The following is a 17820-nucleotide window of genomic DNA, read 5'->3' as shown; positions in this document are numbered from 1 at the left end:
GTGACCAGGTCTCAGGTCCCCTTCTGCAACATGGGGATCATACTTTATCCCTCCTGCTCCTTGGGTGTGGGAGACCCCTTGATGAGAAGAAAGAAATGAAGCACTTTGGAAAAGAACAGGGTCCTCTACTAAGGTGACCAAGTGTCATTATTATGAAGATGTTTGTAATTATTATCATCCTGCTTCTTCCCTACCTCCTCTGCTACCCTGCTGGGCCTGGGGATACCCTAGGCTCACATTTAGCTTCTCAAACATTTGTAAAAGAAAGAAAAAAAAAAAAAAAGAGTCCCACCCCCTGCTGCTGCCAGCACTGCACGGAATGCTTTCTATTAAAAATTAAAAACCACTTGTCGAGTCCCCGGGAACGCGCAGATTACACGGGAAACAAACCCCTCCTCGAACCCCTCCCTCCCCTCCCGACTCCCTCTCAGATCATCACTCATAATGCTGGCTCACTGGGCTGCTCTTGACCTTGCTGCTGGCCACCCAAGCAGGGCAGCTTAATGTAGATGAATAACACACAGGGGAGGCAGGGAGGCGGCTGCGGGGAGGGGGGTGCAGGGAGGAGAGGGGGAGGCAGGTCCAGAGCCGGGCAGTGGAGAAGGCCGCACAGAGAGGCAGGGCGAGAAAGTGGGTGTGAGGTGGAGAAATGAGGGACGGAGAGACACAGGGACCAACAGTGGGGCAGAGAGCGTAACAGAAACACAGAGGTGAGGGAGGAAATGAGTCCCAGAAACGGAGGCAGAGAGCATGAAATAGAGACCCCTGTGAAGTAGGGTGGGGGGCACCAGGAGGAGGGACAAGGGGCAGAGAAGTGAGATCAGGTACCGTGAGGGGAGGGACCGTCCACATTGCAAATCCTTCTCCAGAGCCTCTGGAGACTCCCGAACACCCTCCCTTCACTCTTTCTTTCTTGATGGATCCCAGCCTGTCTTGCCCATGTGGGCATCCTCTGAGTGTCTGTGTGAATCTAATCAATTCCCCTGAGAAAGAGGACTCTCCTGCCACCCCAAATTGAGACCCACAAGCTCTTCTGTCCCCTCAACATTTACATATCCTGTCCACTATGTAGTCTGCTGACCTTATCTATTTGGACAGCAACATTTTAAGCCCCTGGGAAAGCATCCTCTGCCGGTTTCTGTAAGTAAACATTGTGTTTATAATTTGCTCCCATTCATTTATCCAACATCTAGAGAGCCCCCACTATGTGCTGGCCCCTTGAAGGCAGTTTTATCACCTCACACCCAGGCGGGTAAATGGCCTGGCACAAGACAGAGCTCACGTTTGTTGACTGATTTGTTGATGGGAAAAGACAAAGAGAGACATGCATCTCTGAAATGCTTGGCTAACTCCTCCCTGCTCAAATCACCTGAGCCCAGGGGCCATCTCCTGAAGGCTAGGGCCTCTGCTCCTCTCTGCCACCTCTCCCCACCGGAAACCTCCTGCCCCATTCCCCCCGACCTGGGTGGTGAAAGCCAGTGCCGTTGCTAAGCAAGGAGATATTGCACATATAGATCTTCCTGGACTTTAATTAAAAACATCTTTAGAAGTTGTCTCTGCAGAGGCCGGCGATTGATTCCTGGCTTGGGCCTGAGGGCTGCTGAGCCACACTCTCTCTGGCTGCAGATGGGACAATCAGAGGCTCCCAGCCTGCTGCTGCCCTTCCCAAATGAGACCCTTGGGGAACGCTCTGCCTCCCGCCTTCCTCCTTTCCCCTCTGCCACCCTCCAGCCTTGGATTTAGCAATCCACATGGTCTCCCACTTTTATTTTCCTTCCTCTCTCAAGCCTCAATTTCTTTCGTTGTAAAATGGGGATGTCAACAGAATTCAGGAGTCTGTGGGAGGATCCAATGCCATTAGAGATTTTCAAGCTGGATGTCCCTGTGCAAGAAATGGTCATGCCTGCCCCCCCCAGAGAAAGCCACGGATGCTAAGCCCAGTCACTCGGGTCCTGTTCGCAGGGTCTGGATCTCGAGTTGTGGCTTGGCTCTTACAGTGGAAATTCAGACTAGTCACTTTATCTCTCATTGCATTTATTTCCTCATTGGCAAAATGAGGACAGTAATACCTGCCCTGCTTATTCCCCAGGATTGTGAGGATAAAGGAAAATAGCTCCGTGAAAGCAGTGTTGGCTGATAGCTATTATTTAGTGAATGTCCCAAGAAGTGCGGGCTGTACTACAAAACAGGCATTTTCCATCCATTAAAGATGCTGCTCACAGAAGAATCGGAAAACACAGGATGTGGCTGTGGCAGGGCCCTGTCCATGTCCAGTCTGTGATACAGCAGCACCAATTCTGTGGCATATCAGCCACCACCTCCACCCTTTGCTTGCAGCAGACATCACTAATCCATTGCGGCATTCTTTTCTGCTGGGCCCAAGATCTTTGATTCCCCAACACAGCCCTAGTCACTACCAATTGATCAAAGTTGGTGCAGGAGATGAAATTGATCTGCTACCTGTCTGAGGTCAGGCCCCTCCTAACTAGCAAAGTGCTGTGTACACAGGAGGCACTAATAAGTGTCTACTGAATTAAAACTACATATTTTTCTATCCTCTGTGGGTCTAAATACAAAGTGGGTGCTAATAAATGTTGGCTAAGTTGGGTGACTCATCTTTGCAAGCCCTACAAAGCCAAGGACACATGAGCCCTTGTAATATAATAGGTGCTGAGAAATATTTGTGGATTTAATTATATGGCTCCTCTTTACCTCCCTTGCAGTGCCCAGAAAAAAGCAGTGGTTAAAATATGCGTCTTGAACTGAATTTCTCATTTCTGAACTCTCACTAGTACCAAGTACAGTGCCTTGTACACAGTAAGTAGGTGGAGTTGAACTGGATATGAGAACCCTGAAATTCTTCCTGTCTATCACTTAGATTGTGACACCCTAGGAAAGGTGTCCAGGACCCTAAGTGAAAGATTATCTGTCCAGTTCTTCTTTATTAAAACTCGCTCCCTTGTCGATTTCATCCAGCCTCGAGCCTTAAGCTCCCCCTCCCTGCTGATGACTTCCTGTTGCATCTCTAGCCCCATCTCTCTGCCGATGCTCGGACTCCTAGATCCATCTGTCCCCTGGACATCTCCACCTGGACTTCCAGTGGACGTCTCAATCTGAACATGTCCAAGGATGGATGGATTCTTAATTTATCTGGCAAACTTGCCCTTCCCGGAGCGTTGACTCTGTCTCAGTCACAGTAGCTCCATCCATCCAGCCGCTCCGGTCAAATCCTTCAGCGCCACCTTGTCTCTGTCGCCCACAGACCCTGTTGCCCACAGACCGTCAGCTCCACCTTCAACACACAGGAGTCCCACCTCTTCTCATCACCTACGGGATCCCCGCCACTGTCACCTCTCGCCTGCTTGACGGCAGCCTCCTCCTCCCTCGCCCTTCTTCCCACCTCACCCCCTACAGTCTATTTTCAACATGACGGCCGAGTCATTCTTTTAAAAAAATAAGTTGAATCGTGTCCCACTCCCACTCCCCACATCGTTCAGAGTACAACTGAAAGCCCTCCACTGCGTCCTGGTCTTATGTGATCCACTTCCCTGGTCCTTCTTCAGAGGTACCTGGACATTCTCAGCCACACTGATGTCCTTGCTATTCCTCGGATATGACCAACACACGGTCCTCAGGGCCTTTGTACTTTCTGATCCCTGTGCCTTGAACATTCTTCTAGCTTAGTGGTTCTCTGAGTGTGGTCTTCAAACCAGCAGCATCGTTAACCCTTGGCATTGGTTAACACTTTGACAGACTCTGGCCTATTGAATCAGCAGAGACCCTGGAGTGGCAGGGGCTGGGGACACAGCTCAGTGTTAGAGCCCTTACCTAGCATGCACTGAGTTCCATTCCCAGCACCACAAAGACAAATAAATAAATCCTGGGGGGAGAGGGGCAGCAAGCTATGCTTAATGAGTTCTCCAGGTAATCCAGGTGCACAGTAGGGTTTGAAAACCAGTTTCACAGAGCATTTTGGTTCTCTTCCTTGTGTCCGTGATTGAATGTCCGTTTAGACTGTCCCTGACCCCTCTACCTAAAACAGCACTCCCCCAAATCCCTGCCCGCCCCCTTACTCTGCAGGAAGCTCACCACACTGGTCACTTGTCCGTTTCTTTCCTATCTCTGCTCTAGTATGGGGACTGCAGAGTCCCCAGAGCCTGAAGTGCCTGGCACATAGTAGACACTCAATAAATACCTGTGAATGATATTGCATGAACCCCTTTAATGATCAGGAGGGTAGCTGGTGCCCAGAGGAGGACAGGGAGCAGCCCAAGGTCATGTGGGTGGCCAGACCCTCCACTGGCAGCTCAGGATTGCTCCGCTGCATTAGGCCAGCATGGCGGGTGCCCCTCCTCAGAAGCGTGGCTCATCGGCCCGACACTTCCCTTCCCTTTTAAGCTCTGAGTGGTTTAATTTGCGAGCACTGCTGCCTTTCATGTCCCAAGCAGCGTCCCCACTCCCTCTGATCTCCGAAGCTACCCAACCCTGCTGCCGCTTGTCGGCCCGCCCCGCTCAGCCCGGATCAGGAGACTCAGTAATTGTGACTGATTTTCAAAGCTGCCTGGAGTCTCCGCAAGCACCCCAGTGTCGGATTTGCTTCTCCTTCAAAAAGTTGCTCAAATAAAACAAACTAATTTAATTTCTGTCTCCTCCTCCTTGCCCCTGGGTTCCCCAGCTTGTCCAGGTTGAGTCGCCCTGCCATGGGAAGCAGTGAGCGGGGGCGTGGAGACATGGCAGGGCCGGGGCGTAGGCCAGGGCCCAGGAATAGGGCTCAGCTCTGCCTCCCACTCTCTGTGTGACCTTGGATGAGTCATTGCCTGTCTCCTGGACTCGGTTTTCCCTCAGGTGACACCAGGGCTTTGCCACTCCCATGTCTGGGAGCCAAGCCCAGCACCTGGCTCCGTCAGACTAGCTAAGGGACCACGGCTACAGCTCTCCTCTCTAGGCCTTGGCATTCCCATCTGTTCAGTGGGGATGCTAACGTCAATCCTGCCCCCTCCGGAGTTGCAGAGAGTGAAGTGGTGGTGGAGAGCCCTGTGGAGGAGCAGAGGGAGCTGTCTAAAGTGCAGGTGTGACCAGGACACTTCTGTCCAAGTCCCTCAGACACGCCCCAGTGTCCTTCTCCAGCGTCCCCTCTTGCTGCCTTCCTGGTCTTGTCCATGTGTAGACATGCAGGTCAGTCCTGGGCAAAGGCAGACAGGACCGTGTCTTCTCAGGTCAGAGTTTCAGTTGGGGTGGGGATGGGGACCTAGGAAGTCAGGGCTTGGCTACCTCTGGCTCTCCGTGTGACCTTGGGTGGGTCTCCATCTCTCTGAGTCCCAGTTTCCCGACTGACGAAATTAACTTCTAAGTTCTTACGGGCTCTAAAACTCACTGTGTCTTTGCCACCAACAACTCCCAGATTCACCTCCCAGCCCAGACCCCTCCACCGCACCTGGCTACTCAACTGCCTTTCTAAACATCGCCACCCGGCTGCCCCGTGAGCACGTGGAACTCAGCGAGTCTGAAACCAGCTCCGGCTCCCGCGCCCCTGCTCCTCCGATCTCCCTAAATGGAAATTCCAGCCACTGAGTCGCTCAGGTCAAAATCCCAACAGCCGTCCTTTCTTTTCTTTCTCACCCTCCCGTCCAATCGACTAGCCGTGCTTGCAGCTCTACTTTCTAGAGATCCACGAGTGACCTCATTTCAGCACCGCCACCGCCACCATCTTGTTCTGAGCCACCACCAGGTCCTCGCAATATCCCCCTCCGGGGGCCACTGGCTCCTGCCCTTGCTGCCTCTGCTTCAAGGAACAGCCACGAGTTCCGGTTAAACTCAGTCAGATCTGTGATTCTTCTGAGTGAAACCCTGACTTCCCAGCCTGCTCAGCATGAAAGACGAAGTCCTGGCCACGATCTCCCTGGCTGTATGCCACCCTCCTTGGGGGAATTGAAGCCCACAGCCTTTGCTCCTGCCGTTCCCCGGGGCCCATCCCCTCACCTCCTGCGCTGCTCCAATGTCACCTCCTCAGAGACCTCACTGGACCAATGATTCGTGTGCTCATTCTTGTCTCCTTCCTTAGCAGGAGGTACTCCTCGTGAGTACTTCACTGCTCTGTCCCCAGTGGCTAGCACACAGTAGGCACTCAACAAATATCTACTAAATGAATGCATGAGGGGACACCTCCAGTAGACCTATGGCATGTCACGTGCCCGCACCGGCCTGAAAGTGCCCCTCAGCTGGCCATGCAGTGCACATCTGCACGCAGGCGTGGATGGGATGCACGTGGACACAGGCACACGTGTCCCGTGTGTGTGTACAGCCCACTCACACCCTTGCTGTTCCCTGCCCTCACCATCCTCTGACCAGAGGAACGCGCACATCCTTAGCCCAGAGATTATGGTCTCTCTCCAGAACCCAAAGCCCCTGGCCTCTGGGAGGGGCAGAGACAGTGCGGAGCCCGTGGCTGTCGGGAGCCAGCAGTGGAGCGTGGTCTAGGACCCAGGGCTGCTCCCTTCTAGTTGGTTCTCAGATGACTAACACGGTGGGTGTGACAGGTGCTGGCTTGTGCCCTCACCCCATGACTCCAGTCCTACCCCAGCCTCAGGAACCCTGGGCTCTGCGCGGCCTTGATGGTCAGACAAGAGTAGGGACCCCACAGTGTCTTCCAAACATCAGTCTCAGTGTCCTGTGCAGTGAGGGTGTTTCTGAGCCTGGTTGTGCCTGACATCTTCTTGCACATACGTGTCTCGGTGTTTGCTTCCTGCTCGATGCACTAGACTGTGTGTGCAGCGTCACAGGTGCTTGCGGCCACCCCCAGGGACATGTGACTGAGTCTGTGTCGGGGCCTCAGGGTCTCTGTGTGGGCCTGGGTCCCCAGTGGGTGGCGTGTTGTCCAGCTGGACCTTCTGGGGGCGGTGAGCAAAGCCATCTGGGTGTTGCTCACTGGCTGTGCCCAGATGGAACTGCACACCTGGACAGAGCCACACCCATGACCTCTGCCACATCCACGCACGCAGCTCCCACATAGACACGGACCTGCGTGTGGACACGGTGACGGGCACTGCAGCACGGCAGTGTTGCCTGGGGCTTCTGCCTGTGTCCTGCAGGCAGCGAGTCTGCTCAGAGGCGCTCTCTGCGTGAGGGCACTTTCCCTGCGGGGGGAACGTGGCTATGTCCAGGTGTGAGGTGGTGTCTGGGTCCTGTTGGGACTGTGATCTGCTGCGGCTGTTGCTGGTTGCAGGTGTTCCTGTGTGATCGTGCCTGGGGACAGGATGGCATGCGTGCCAGTTGTGGCAAAGGGCTTGCTGTGTCTGGGTGCTGCTGAACCTTCGTGAAGGGTTGTGCCCAGGGCTACAGCACGTGTGTGGCCGTGTCTGGTGCTGCCTGGGTGGGGGGCAGGCTGAGTGGGGTGCACGGCTGATCTTGTACCTGGGGCTGGACTTGAGTGTGCAGTAGTGTCCGGGTGCGCAGCTGCATCTGTGCATGGGACTGCATGTCAGCGTGTGCGTGTCTGAGGGTGTCACTGAATTCATGTATAGGCTGTGGGCATGGGTGTGGCTTTGTCCCGGTGTGCCACCGTGACTGTGACCTGTGGGCACCTGCCCCTCCCCCAGGCTTCACGCAGGGTCTGTCAACACCCCCCGGGGGCACGTCGCCCTGCCCGCCCAGGGCCCAGAGCCGGCCGCGCACCTGTGGGCGAGAGCTCCGCCACGCTGCCGATGTAGGGCCCGTGCAGGAAGCGGGGCTCGCTGTCGTTGATGTCCTGCACCTTGATGATGAACTCCGACTCGGGCTCCAGCAGGCGGTTGGTGGCCCGATCCCGAGCCTGGGCCCGCAGCGTGTAGAAGGTCTTCTGCTCCCGGTCCAGGCGCTCCGTGGCGTGGATGTCGCCTGTCAGCTCGTCGATCAGGAAGATGGTCCCCGCACCCTCGCCCGAGATGGTGTACTTGATGGCACCGTCACCCTCATCGGAGTCCGAATGGATCTGGGGAGGAAGGAGGAGGGCAGAGTGGAGGCGGGGGAGGAAGCCCCTCTCTGTGGCCCACCTCAAGCCCCTGGGGGCCCGTTCCTGCACACCAGTCTCCTTCAACGCACCTGCACCTTCACGATGGCCAGGGCCCGGAAGCCGTGGTGGCACTGACCTGAGGCAGCCTCTGGCCTGGAGCGTTTCAGCAGCCCTCCGAGGCTCAGCCTGCTCCAGTCCTGACCTGCAATCCACCCTCCTCTGGGCCGGGGAGCCCTCAGCCTCAGAGGGCCATCTGAACACGCTTCCTTGCCCACGACCTTCCACGGCTCCCTACTCCTACATGAAGTGCAGAGATGCTTCCTTGTGGCTTGGAGAGCCTCGGGCTCCGACCCTGAGCCCTCAGCCTTATTTCTCTGCCTCCCGAAAATCCCCCAGCCCTGCAAGGCTCAGCTGCAATGCCACGCTTCCAGAAAGCTCTTCTGAACCACCCCTCTATTCCCCTCCAAGATCTCTCTACAAAGCCATCATTATCATGATCAATCTCCTAAGATCAAGGTAGCCAGGGCTTCTCAACGCCTAAGTGCAGGCTGATCGCCTGGGCATCTTGTTAAGATGCAGCTTTGGACTCAGTAGTTCAGGCAGAGCCTCTGGGTTTGCATTTCTAACGTGCTGCCAAGCTGCTGGTCCATGACCTCACTCTGAGTTATGGACTCATCTCCCCCAAGGCTGGAGGTTAGGTGGCATCATACACATCTCAGTATAAGGTGCAGCAGTCTCAGGACTTGGCACATGGTGCGGACAGGAGGAAAGGGAGAGGGGATGCAACTGCGGGGCAGCTGCTGCATGCTGGGCAGTGAGTCATGAGGCACATGCCCTCATCTTGGTCAGGACTCAGAGAAGAAACTCTACTAGAGTTCTACAGATTATCGTTTTCCCACTGAGGATCAGAGAAGTGGGATAATATGCTTCAGCTTAGACCTCCAAGGAGCAGGCTGACTCCCGAGCCCAAGCTCTTTCGCTCCACCTAAAGCCTCTGCAGAGGAGCCACAGGAAGCAAGAGGTGTGCAGCCTGGCCACCCATGCCTTGGCTCCAGCATCCCTGTGTCCTCCTACAAGTCACTGCTATTCCCTGGGACTATTCCTTCATCTGTTATACCAGCAATCACAGCAGCAGGTCATCCTAGAGGAGCTGAGGAGTTCACTAAGTTGAGAGTACCTAAGGTCCGTCGCAGCTGCCCAGCACCAGCGACATGCACGATATTTAACAGCCAACATGGTGGGGGCCCTGCCAGTAGGGTGGCGCTGCAGCAGGGCCCTGCAGCAGATGCTCTGTCGTGGCTAGATCATGGGGAGGCCTGAGGGGCTGAGAGCAGGGGTGGGGAGGAGGTGGGCTACCAGCTGTGGGTGTGGAGGTTTGCACTATTGTATCAACTGGTACCACTAGACCTGTTTGTGCCCGCTGCAAATCAGCCCTGCCTGAGACATAGTAAGTGTCCAATAAATGGTAGCTAGCGTTACTATGTTATTATTACTGAACGATCTCTCTCTGTAACTGGGATTTCATCCTGCTAGGCTCCAGAGCTCAGGCTGTTCCCGAGGCATGGCGAGCTCTTGGGGGAGGAACCAGCAAGAAGTCCGTTTTCTTGCAAACAGAAACACCCAAGACTTTTCCCTCCAGTGCCCAAATCTCTGAGGCAGCCCTGAGCAGAGGAAAATCCATCTTGATGAAGCCAGTGACTTTGGGCAGGTCCTCGCTCCTTCTAAGCTTCCATGAAGAGGGGGTATGAACAAGACAATCCCTAAAGCCCCTTTCAGGATGGGCTGCCAGGGACCCCAGCCCCCTCAGCAGGAAAACAGGTGCCAATGAATTCGTCAGGTCACGAAGAGGGAGGAAAGCCCACCCCCGCCAGGCGGGAGGAGCCGGGGTGTAAATTCTGCTGGTAGAACTTTGTGTCTGAAAGGTGGATTATAGAAGTGCCATTTGGAAGATTGAATGGCCCATAAACATTTTCATATTTCATTAGCCGATTAATGGGCATCTCTCTCTTTTTGGCGAGTCTGCTGATTCTCAGCAGAAATTGCGGGGAGTAAATGGAGGCGTCTGGTGGAACCTTTCCGGGTCCCCATCCTGTTATAGATTGCCCCAATTAATGCCCGTCCTGGGCTCCACCGAGAAGCCTTCTTCCTGTCCAGTTACTGTTAATAGATTTCTCATAAGTGGCTGGATTGTAAAAACCTCATAACTCAGTTTAATGCCCCCAATAAAATTATCTCAGGACGTAGGCCCTGAATCATTGGCACTGCCCGGGATGAGTCCTGTCTCTCCTGTTTGCTGTTTATGCTCTTCCTGCACCTTTGCCCTGGGGAGATGCGGTGGTGGAAGGTGGATTTTTTTTCCCTCTTGGGGTGCCTTCCCCCACCTCCCCCATCCTCTGCTTATTGAATCAGCAAACACTTCTGGGCACCAAGGTGGCATCGCTGCCACGTGGGGAACGTGTGGGAGCTATGATCTCACTGGGCTTCATTGTGACCTAGGACACGTTACCATTCCCATTGCTCAGATGAGGAAACTAAGACGCAGAGAGGGAAGGTCTGTTTCCCACACGGCTCAGGGTGGGAAGCCACGCTCCCAACTCCACTGCTCACGAATGTCATGGCTGTGGACTTGTTCCTTGTACCTCTCTGAGCTCTGTTTTCCCACCTCAGAAATCAGACTGAGCACAGGTGCGGTGAGGACTGAGCGAGAGCCAGCTTGCAATGACCCCAGCCCTCGGCAAGTGGTCTCCGTTCCTGCCTCCCCTAGCCCTTGACATTTTAACTCAGGTCTTGGAGAGGAATCACTGATCAGGGAGAGCGGGGAGGAGGGAGCAGAACCAGCGGTGACGTCACCGAGGTTCTTCTGTGAAGTATGACACGGAGCGCACGCTGGGCCCGTCCGCTGCTCTCTGGGGACTGCAGAGCCAGACAGGGCCAACGGGCATGGGGGCAGGAGCTAAGAAGTTGGAGTTGCAGGGTCCTGGCTCTGGAGCAGAAAGGGAACGTCTGACTCTGCCCTAGACCCTCCACTGGGGGCAGAAGATGGTGCTCTCATTCATTGAGTCCGCTGTGGGCCAGACCTGTTGCAGGCTGTTTGCAAAAACTGAACTTGACTTTGTGAAGTGTGAAAATGCATGCCCATATTCCAGGTGAGGAGTCTGAGGCAGGCCTGGGCCTAACGACTCCAAGGTGCAGGTCAGCCTCTCTGCAGCCTCGGGGAATCCGGTGAGCCACTTATAGGTCTCCACCAGAGGACAAGGGAGGGAAGGGGAAGGAGTGGGCTGCAGGCGGTCACTGGGCTGAAGGCTGGGCAGTGGCCAGGCTTGAGACCAGTCTCTGACCTTGCACCCAGCAGGCCTGGTTGGTCAGTGGCCTCCTCTCCCTGAGCCTCCATTCCATCATTTGGTAAAGGACCTCGAACCACAAATCAGGAAAGACGGTGGGCTTTGGAGTCCGGAGCTGCTGTGTGCTGGCTTTAGCTTTGCCACTTTGGCCCTGGGGTAGTGGCTGCCCTGCTCTGAACCTCGTTTCTCACACGTAAATAGGACTGGTATGGCTTCCCCATCGATTCTAAGATTCATAAATAATACATGGCAGCTTCTGGCACATAGTAGGTGCTCAGTGCAGATCAGACCCCCTCCAGGCCCTCCTGGTCTCAGGAGGGATTAGAGCCTCCCACTTTCTCCTCCCCACTCGGGACTCTGGCTCAGATCCTGGCTCTCTGGGACTTGGGGCTCTCCGCTGACACCTCCTTGTCATTCAGGCTCCACCGTCTCCTACTGAGGCAGCCCTCGTGGGTGCCCTGCCCTCTGGCTGAAGAGGCCTTGCGCGCTCTGCTGCTCCCGTGTGCGCACCTTTCTGTCCCACACTCCCCTGGGACATCTCACTGTGCACAGTTGTCCCCAGCTGTCATGGGCTTAGGGCATGGGCTGACTTCCATTCCTCTCCGTCTGAGCTCCCCATGCTAGGCACATACTAGGTACCCTGGCAATGCCTGTGGAGAAAACCCAGGGCGCATGGGAGAGGTGAGCGTGTGTGCGCTCGCACACCTGTGAGTGTGATTGCAAGCTCCTTGACAGTAGAGCACATGGCTGTTCCCATGTCCCAGCACAGGGACCACAGCAAACCATGGAACAAATGAATAATGACGTACACAACTGATTTCTGTTCAGTCCCAGGCACACATGTTCTAGATTAGGAAGGACAAGTACTGGCACCTGTAATGACCCAGGCCCAGTTCCAGACCCTTTACCGTTGTCCCAAGGATGTCTCATAATGATTCTGTGAGTCAGAGACTATTCTCTCCCCATTATACAGATAGGCAAACCGAGGCCCAGAGAGGGTCCAAATCTTACCTAAAGTCACACAGTTTTTGTTAAAGGCAGCCCGAGGCCATCTGGCACTGCACCCAAGGTTCTCAATAGTGCATGAAGTAAGGCCAGCCCCAGAGGAGAAATCCCCCCAGGGCCAGCCTTCCCTCATAAACAACACGGAAAACACTAGAGTGATGGTTTCTTATCCCAGGGGGGCTGAAAAATGGGATTTACGAGGCCATTAATTACTTCCTCCTAATTAAATCAAAATTAAATGCGAGCAGAGGTACGTTTTCCTTATTAAAGACAATTAAACGGACAGTGCAGCTACGCAAATAAAACGAGTCCAGGATTTAAACGGAAAGCAAATCAAATAAAAAGCCTCCCCGGAACACGAGGGGTCTGCTCACACCGGCGCTCCTCGTAAACCAGGAGTTCATCAATTTTCTTTAAATATTAGCAACTTAATTAAATCTGCTCTCCTCCCCACTTTAATCCTGCCGTATATCTAAAATAGATCTCACCGCCCACAGGAGTTGGTCATAAGTGCTGACCCCATAATTCTATCTTTTTTAAAAAATTAAAAATCCTACAAAATCCACATCCAGCTGACAGAAGCCTCTGGGGAAATTACAGTTTGGAAAAGGGATTAGTCAAAGTACCCAGATTTTATGGAAATGCTGCCAGGTTGCTCGGGGGCGGCTGTTGTGAGCAGGTGAGGGGGGGGGGCCAGGGCAAGCCAATGGGGCAGGACTTGGGAGTGTGCTGTTTGCGTGGCCTTGGTGACAACCACAACCGCGGGGCCCAGCGGTTCCTGTGGGTGCCGACAGGAGCCGGCGGTGAGTGATGGAGGAGGCGTCTGTAAAATAGGTTACCAGGGGCCGGTTCGCTCCGCCTGGTGCTGTTGCTAAGCTACCTTTGGAATTCGACAAGGACGGATGCTCGGAGCGGCTCCCTGGGGTGGGGGGACCAGGCAGCAGTGAATTCACTGAAACCATGGAGAAGACCCTTCTCCCCGAAGAGCATGAGTGTGCGTGTGTGTGCACACGTGTGCACACACAAGCACTTGTGCACACACAGGCTCGGCTGAAAGGGGCCAGGTGGTTTTAAAAGCCCCAGCTCACACTCCTGGGATGGGGGTGGGCTAACCAGCACCTCTCGAAAAATTGGTGGTGAGAAGCCGGGATGCCGAGTTGCCAGGAAGGTTTCTGGGATTTGGAGCAGGGGTTCCGGGAATCCGTAGATGGTGCTGGAAAAACCGGGCGAGACTTAGAAGAATGGAAACCAACGCAGGCAGGCCAGGAGCCGAGGGGTTTATGATCTGCCCGCGCCCTGTGAGGAGGGTGCAGTAATAGGCTCACTCAACGGAAAAGGAGCTGAGGCTCAGAGAGGCTGAACCATGTGGCCAGAGAGGGAGATCAGGAGCAGCAGAGCTGGGCCTTGAGCCCCCGGCCACACACAAGGCTGCTCACCTCAGAAGAAGGTGCACCCTGGGCACAGGCGCGGTGCTTTTCTGGAGGGGGCCTTGAGCGTGGAGCGGGGCTCCAGGGGAAGGTGGAGGAGGAGGAGGAGGCGCCCCAACAGCAGTGGGGACACCAGAAGTTGTGGTGAGAAGAGGCAAGGCCCCTGCGCTGCACAGCGCTTGGCTTCCAGCACTGTGGACTAGGAATGAAGCCCGGAGACAGGGTCAGGACGCTGGTTTATGGGTCGATTCTGCCGCCATGTTGCTACATGGCCTTGGCCTGAGGGCCTCCACCCCTGGGCCTTGGTTTTCCCCCTCACAATGGAGGAACTTACTAGGACCCTCCACAGACTGTAATTGAAGGAGAGGGCGAGGCTCGTTCATCTGCGAGGCTGAAGGCCAGGCGGTGCAGATCAGAGCATCGGCAGCCGTTTTCTCACTTTTTCAGGAGTGGGGGGCACTTTGCAGAGACGACCACCTCCTCTGACATTTAGGCAGGTGTGTTAGGGTCCTTCCCAGTCTCTCTGGGGTCCCCTGGACTGCGGGCCTTTGACCAGGCCTGGAGGTCTCGGCCAGGTCTGGACAGTCGGGCGGAGGCTGGCTGCTTCTCCCCAGGACTAAGCCCCGGCTCACGCAGCTGCAAATGCTGGCTAGGCCACTTGCCTGCTCTGTGACTCTGCCTTCTCTGCCCTCTCTGCCCTCGGTTTCCTTGCCTACCAAGAGAACGATGATTTCCACCTTGCGGTTTTAAGGATTCAGTACTTTGTAGGGAAATATTAAGAAAAATAATCGCGAACAAGCCGTGGGCTCAACGCTCCGAGAGCCCAGTTTCTTGCTTAGTTCTCAACAAGCTTAGAAGGTGGGCTCTCGGAGCCCCATGTCCACAGAGGAAGAGTCAGAGTCTCAGGGAGGTGCAGGGATTTGTTCAAGGTCACACAGGGATTGGGATGGCAGAACCAGGCCTGGGCCCCGGGGCGTCTGCCTCCAAAGCCTGTGATCTGAGCCGCTCGCTCGGCTGGTCGTGGGTGTAGGCCCCTCCCCCCCATTCCAAGACTGCTGTCCAGGTTCTGGGGGGGAGTCGGCCGTCCTGGGCTCTGTCCCTCGGTTGCTGGGTGATCTGAGCAGCAGGCTGTGGACCTGCTGGAGCTGTCTGCTCTACTGCAAGGATCCACTGCAGTCACATGTAAGGAGAGGAAAGAAGCCGAGGACCAGGGACAACTGTGTCTAGCCCCAGAGAAGAGCTGGGTTTCTGGAGGCCGACCTGACAGCTCACTCCTAGACTTTCCTCCTGTCCTTGCCGAGACCTTGATTGAGCCTCAGAACGGATCCACCTAGAAACTCTGAGGCCTGTCTGCAAGCAGGAAACGCTGGAGTTTTGTTCCCACTGCCGACCCCAACTTCCCGGAAAGCCAGCTGGTCTGCATAAAAGCCAGAGAACTGTCCCTGGGCACCACCTGCTTCCTTTCTGTAGCCACAGCCACCTTTCACTTCAACACCTCCACTGTGGACTCATCTCTGAATAAGCCAGGCTTCTTCAGGACTCCAAGCTCCAGGCTCTACCCTCTTCCCCCTCAGCCTGAGGGACTCCTACTCATACAACAAAACCCAGTTCAGGTGTTTTCTCCTCCATGACGCCAGTCAACAGAGACCCTTTAATGAGTGCCTACTCAGTGCCAGGTGCTGACTTGTGAGACTTTATCCACCCGCGTGTCTCTGTCATTCTGGGGAGGCAGAGGTTAGATCTTACTCACTTCTGCCTCCCCAGCATCATACCTGGGTCCCATGAAGACTGAGTGAATGAATGAAAGTCCTTCTCAGTTCCTTTTATTTCTAGGGCACAGATCTTCAGTCAGACCTGCAAGCACGCTCGGGGAGTGAGAAGGTAGCTTCCATCCATTCATTCATTTAATGGAGAGTTGGTGAGCTAATGCCTGTGCACTGGGGATCTAAAGGTGAGCAAAACAAACATGGCTTGATAGGAAAGAAACACATTAATTGCACAATCAAGCAAACACATGCATAATTACAGGGTTATGAAGGAAAGATACAGGGAACTCGAAAGGCATGTAATAGGGGGACCTGGCCTGGCCTGGCCTGGTCAGGGAGGGCTTCTTGCAGGAAGTAGCACTGGAGCTGAGACCTGTGGTATGGTATGTGAAGCAACTGGTGGAGGAGAGCAAGGCAGGTGGGGGGGAGTGTCCAACGGGGGCAACGCGGGCAAAGGGGCGTGATGGAGGCTGGGGGGGTGGTAGGGCCTTTCAGAAGGCATCAGACCCCTGGCGCAGCTGCAGGAGGATGGGAGCCCTAGAGTCAATGGGATGGAATTCAGGCTTGACCCCAGGTGCACGGAAAGCCATGGAGGCATTTTAGGCCAGTGATCTGAGTATGTTTGTGACATGATCGGATTTGCAAACTTGTTTCTAAATTCCGCATGCCTTCCAGGCAACAGATGGACTGGCTTCACCCACTCGCTTGCTCTCTTTCCTCTGGGAAGTAAGAGGGACAGGGCTGAGCACAGGGCGCTGGGGCGGTAGAGTGGGGCTGGTAGCCAGTCGTGCCCCTGGCCAGGCACGCTGAAAGGAGGGAGGCGGCCCCGCGCGGACTAGGGGCGGGGATGGGGGCCTGCTGGGCGGGTGGGCCCCACGTTACCTTGCCCACGTACAGGGGCTCCGTGCCGGTGTACTCCTCCACCACGAAGAACTGGTTCCACACCCAGCCGCGCTTCACGCGGCCCGCGCCCTGCGCGCCGTCCTGCCGAGCCCCGGACGCCGCCGACGGCGCGGGTGTGCCCGCCGCCCACAGGCGCCCCAGCAGAGGCGGTGGCGGCGGCAGCAGCAGCAGCAGTAGCAGTGCGGGCGACAGCGCGGCCCCGGCTCGGAGCGCCCTACCGTCGGGCCGAGGCCTCATGCTTGGCTGCGCGGGGCCGGGCCCGGGAGCATGGACGGGGGGCACCAGGGCGCCGCCGCTCGGTCGGTCGCAGGACTAAGCGGCGCCGGGTCACATGGTGGCCTCAGCGTGGCCGCCGGGACACTGCCCCCGACGGGGCACCCGGACCGGCCCACGGCCCTGAACGCCACCCAGCCTCGGGGCCGCCCGGCTGCAGCGGGAGGGGACGGCCGCGCCGAGGCATGGACAGCAGCCCGGTCCACCCGCGCCCCTGGCCCGATCAGCAGGCAGCGCTGCGCGGACAGGAAGAGGGTCGAGGAGGAGCTGATCTTCTGATCCTTCCAGGACTAGGGCGCCTCTTGATCCATCCAGAGCCTGCAGGAGAAAGGAGAGAGCATCCAGGGGCTCCGTCGGGAGGGCAGACTGAGTCTGTCTCCTTCTGTAAGCACTGATTAACCACCTACTGTGCACCTGGCGCTGTGCAGGGTGGCACAGACACGTGGTGACCAGGAGAGGCCCCTGGCTTCTTGGAGTTCGCAGTGTAGTAGCCCACTCACCATCCTAGCCTTAGATCCCCCTTTCAACCCTGGTGACCCACCCTGCTCTGCTCTCTGCCGCCCCTCCCCCACGTCCCCACAGACGCCCCCCCCCCCCCCCCAGCTTCTCACTGCTGCCAGGCCCAGGGGAGCAGGGGCTTTAGGAGCTGCCTCCCCTGCCTCTGGCTGGCAGTCTGGTCCAGCCCAGCCTCCCCAAATCCTCCACCCCGCTGCAACTTTTAGAAGAGGTCTTTCAAGACCCAGGCGTCCTGGGGCTGGGTGCTGCTCCCAGCCTGCCACCCCACCTCCCACCCTCCCATAGCGACAGGTAGAAGCCGTTTCATCCAAATCTGGGACTTGGGGAAGGCCCTCTGGTAAGCCACCACCCCTTCGCCCCTCTAGGGGGTGAGGCACTGGCTCACCGGCAGGCCTTGCTTGGAGGGGCCCTGCGTGACTCGGCAGGGTCACAAGCCCTCTCCTCTGCACGTGCCTTTATCGTGTCCACATTCCCCCAGAAAGCCTTTCCCTGGCTCCGAGGGACACCTCTCCTCCCCCATCCTGGACCAGCACTGTGTCCACAGATCAATCCTCCCTCCCTCCCTCCCTCCATCAGATCCCCGTTTTCAGCAAGAAAGGATC

The 17820-nt window shown here is 56.1% G+C and overlaps 1 protein-coding gene across 1 annotated transcript in view; it reads right to left on the bottom strand.

The window, feature by feature from the left end:
- Cdh22 (cadherin 22) overlaps window positions 1-16939 on the bottom strand; it is a 70335-nt gene extending 53396 nt beyond the window's left edge. The window contains exons 1-2 of the mRNA XM_047540715.1: window positions 16409-16939; window positions 7672-7966 (exon numbers count right to left, since the gene is read on the bottom strand). Coding sequence (XP_047396671.1) covers window positions 7672-7966; window positions 16409-16666 — 553 coding nt within the window. The 5' untranslated portion in view covers window positions 16667-16939. The remainder of the gene's footprint in view (window positions 1-7671; window positions 7967-16408) is intronic.
- Window positions 16940-17820: the final 881 nt, after the last annotated feature.

Source organism: Sciurus carolinensis, chromosome 2 (genome assembly GCF_902686445.1).
Source record: "Sciurus carolinensis chromosome 2, mSciCar1.2, whole genome shotgun sequence".
In the NCBI taxonomy this organism is placed as follows: Eukaryota; Metazoa; Chordata; class Mammalia; order Rodentia; family Sciuridae; genus Sciurus; species Sciurus carolinensis.
The sequence above is the reverse complement of the archived record's forward strand: the minus strand, read 5'-3'. Positions and strand labels throughout refer to the sequence as shown.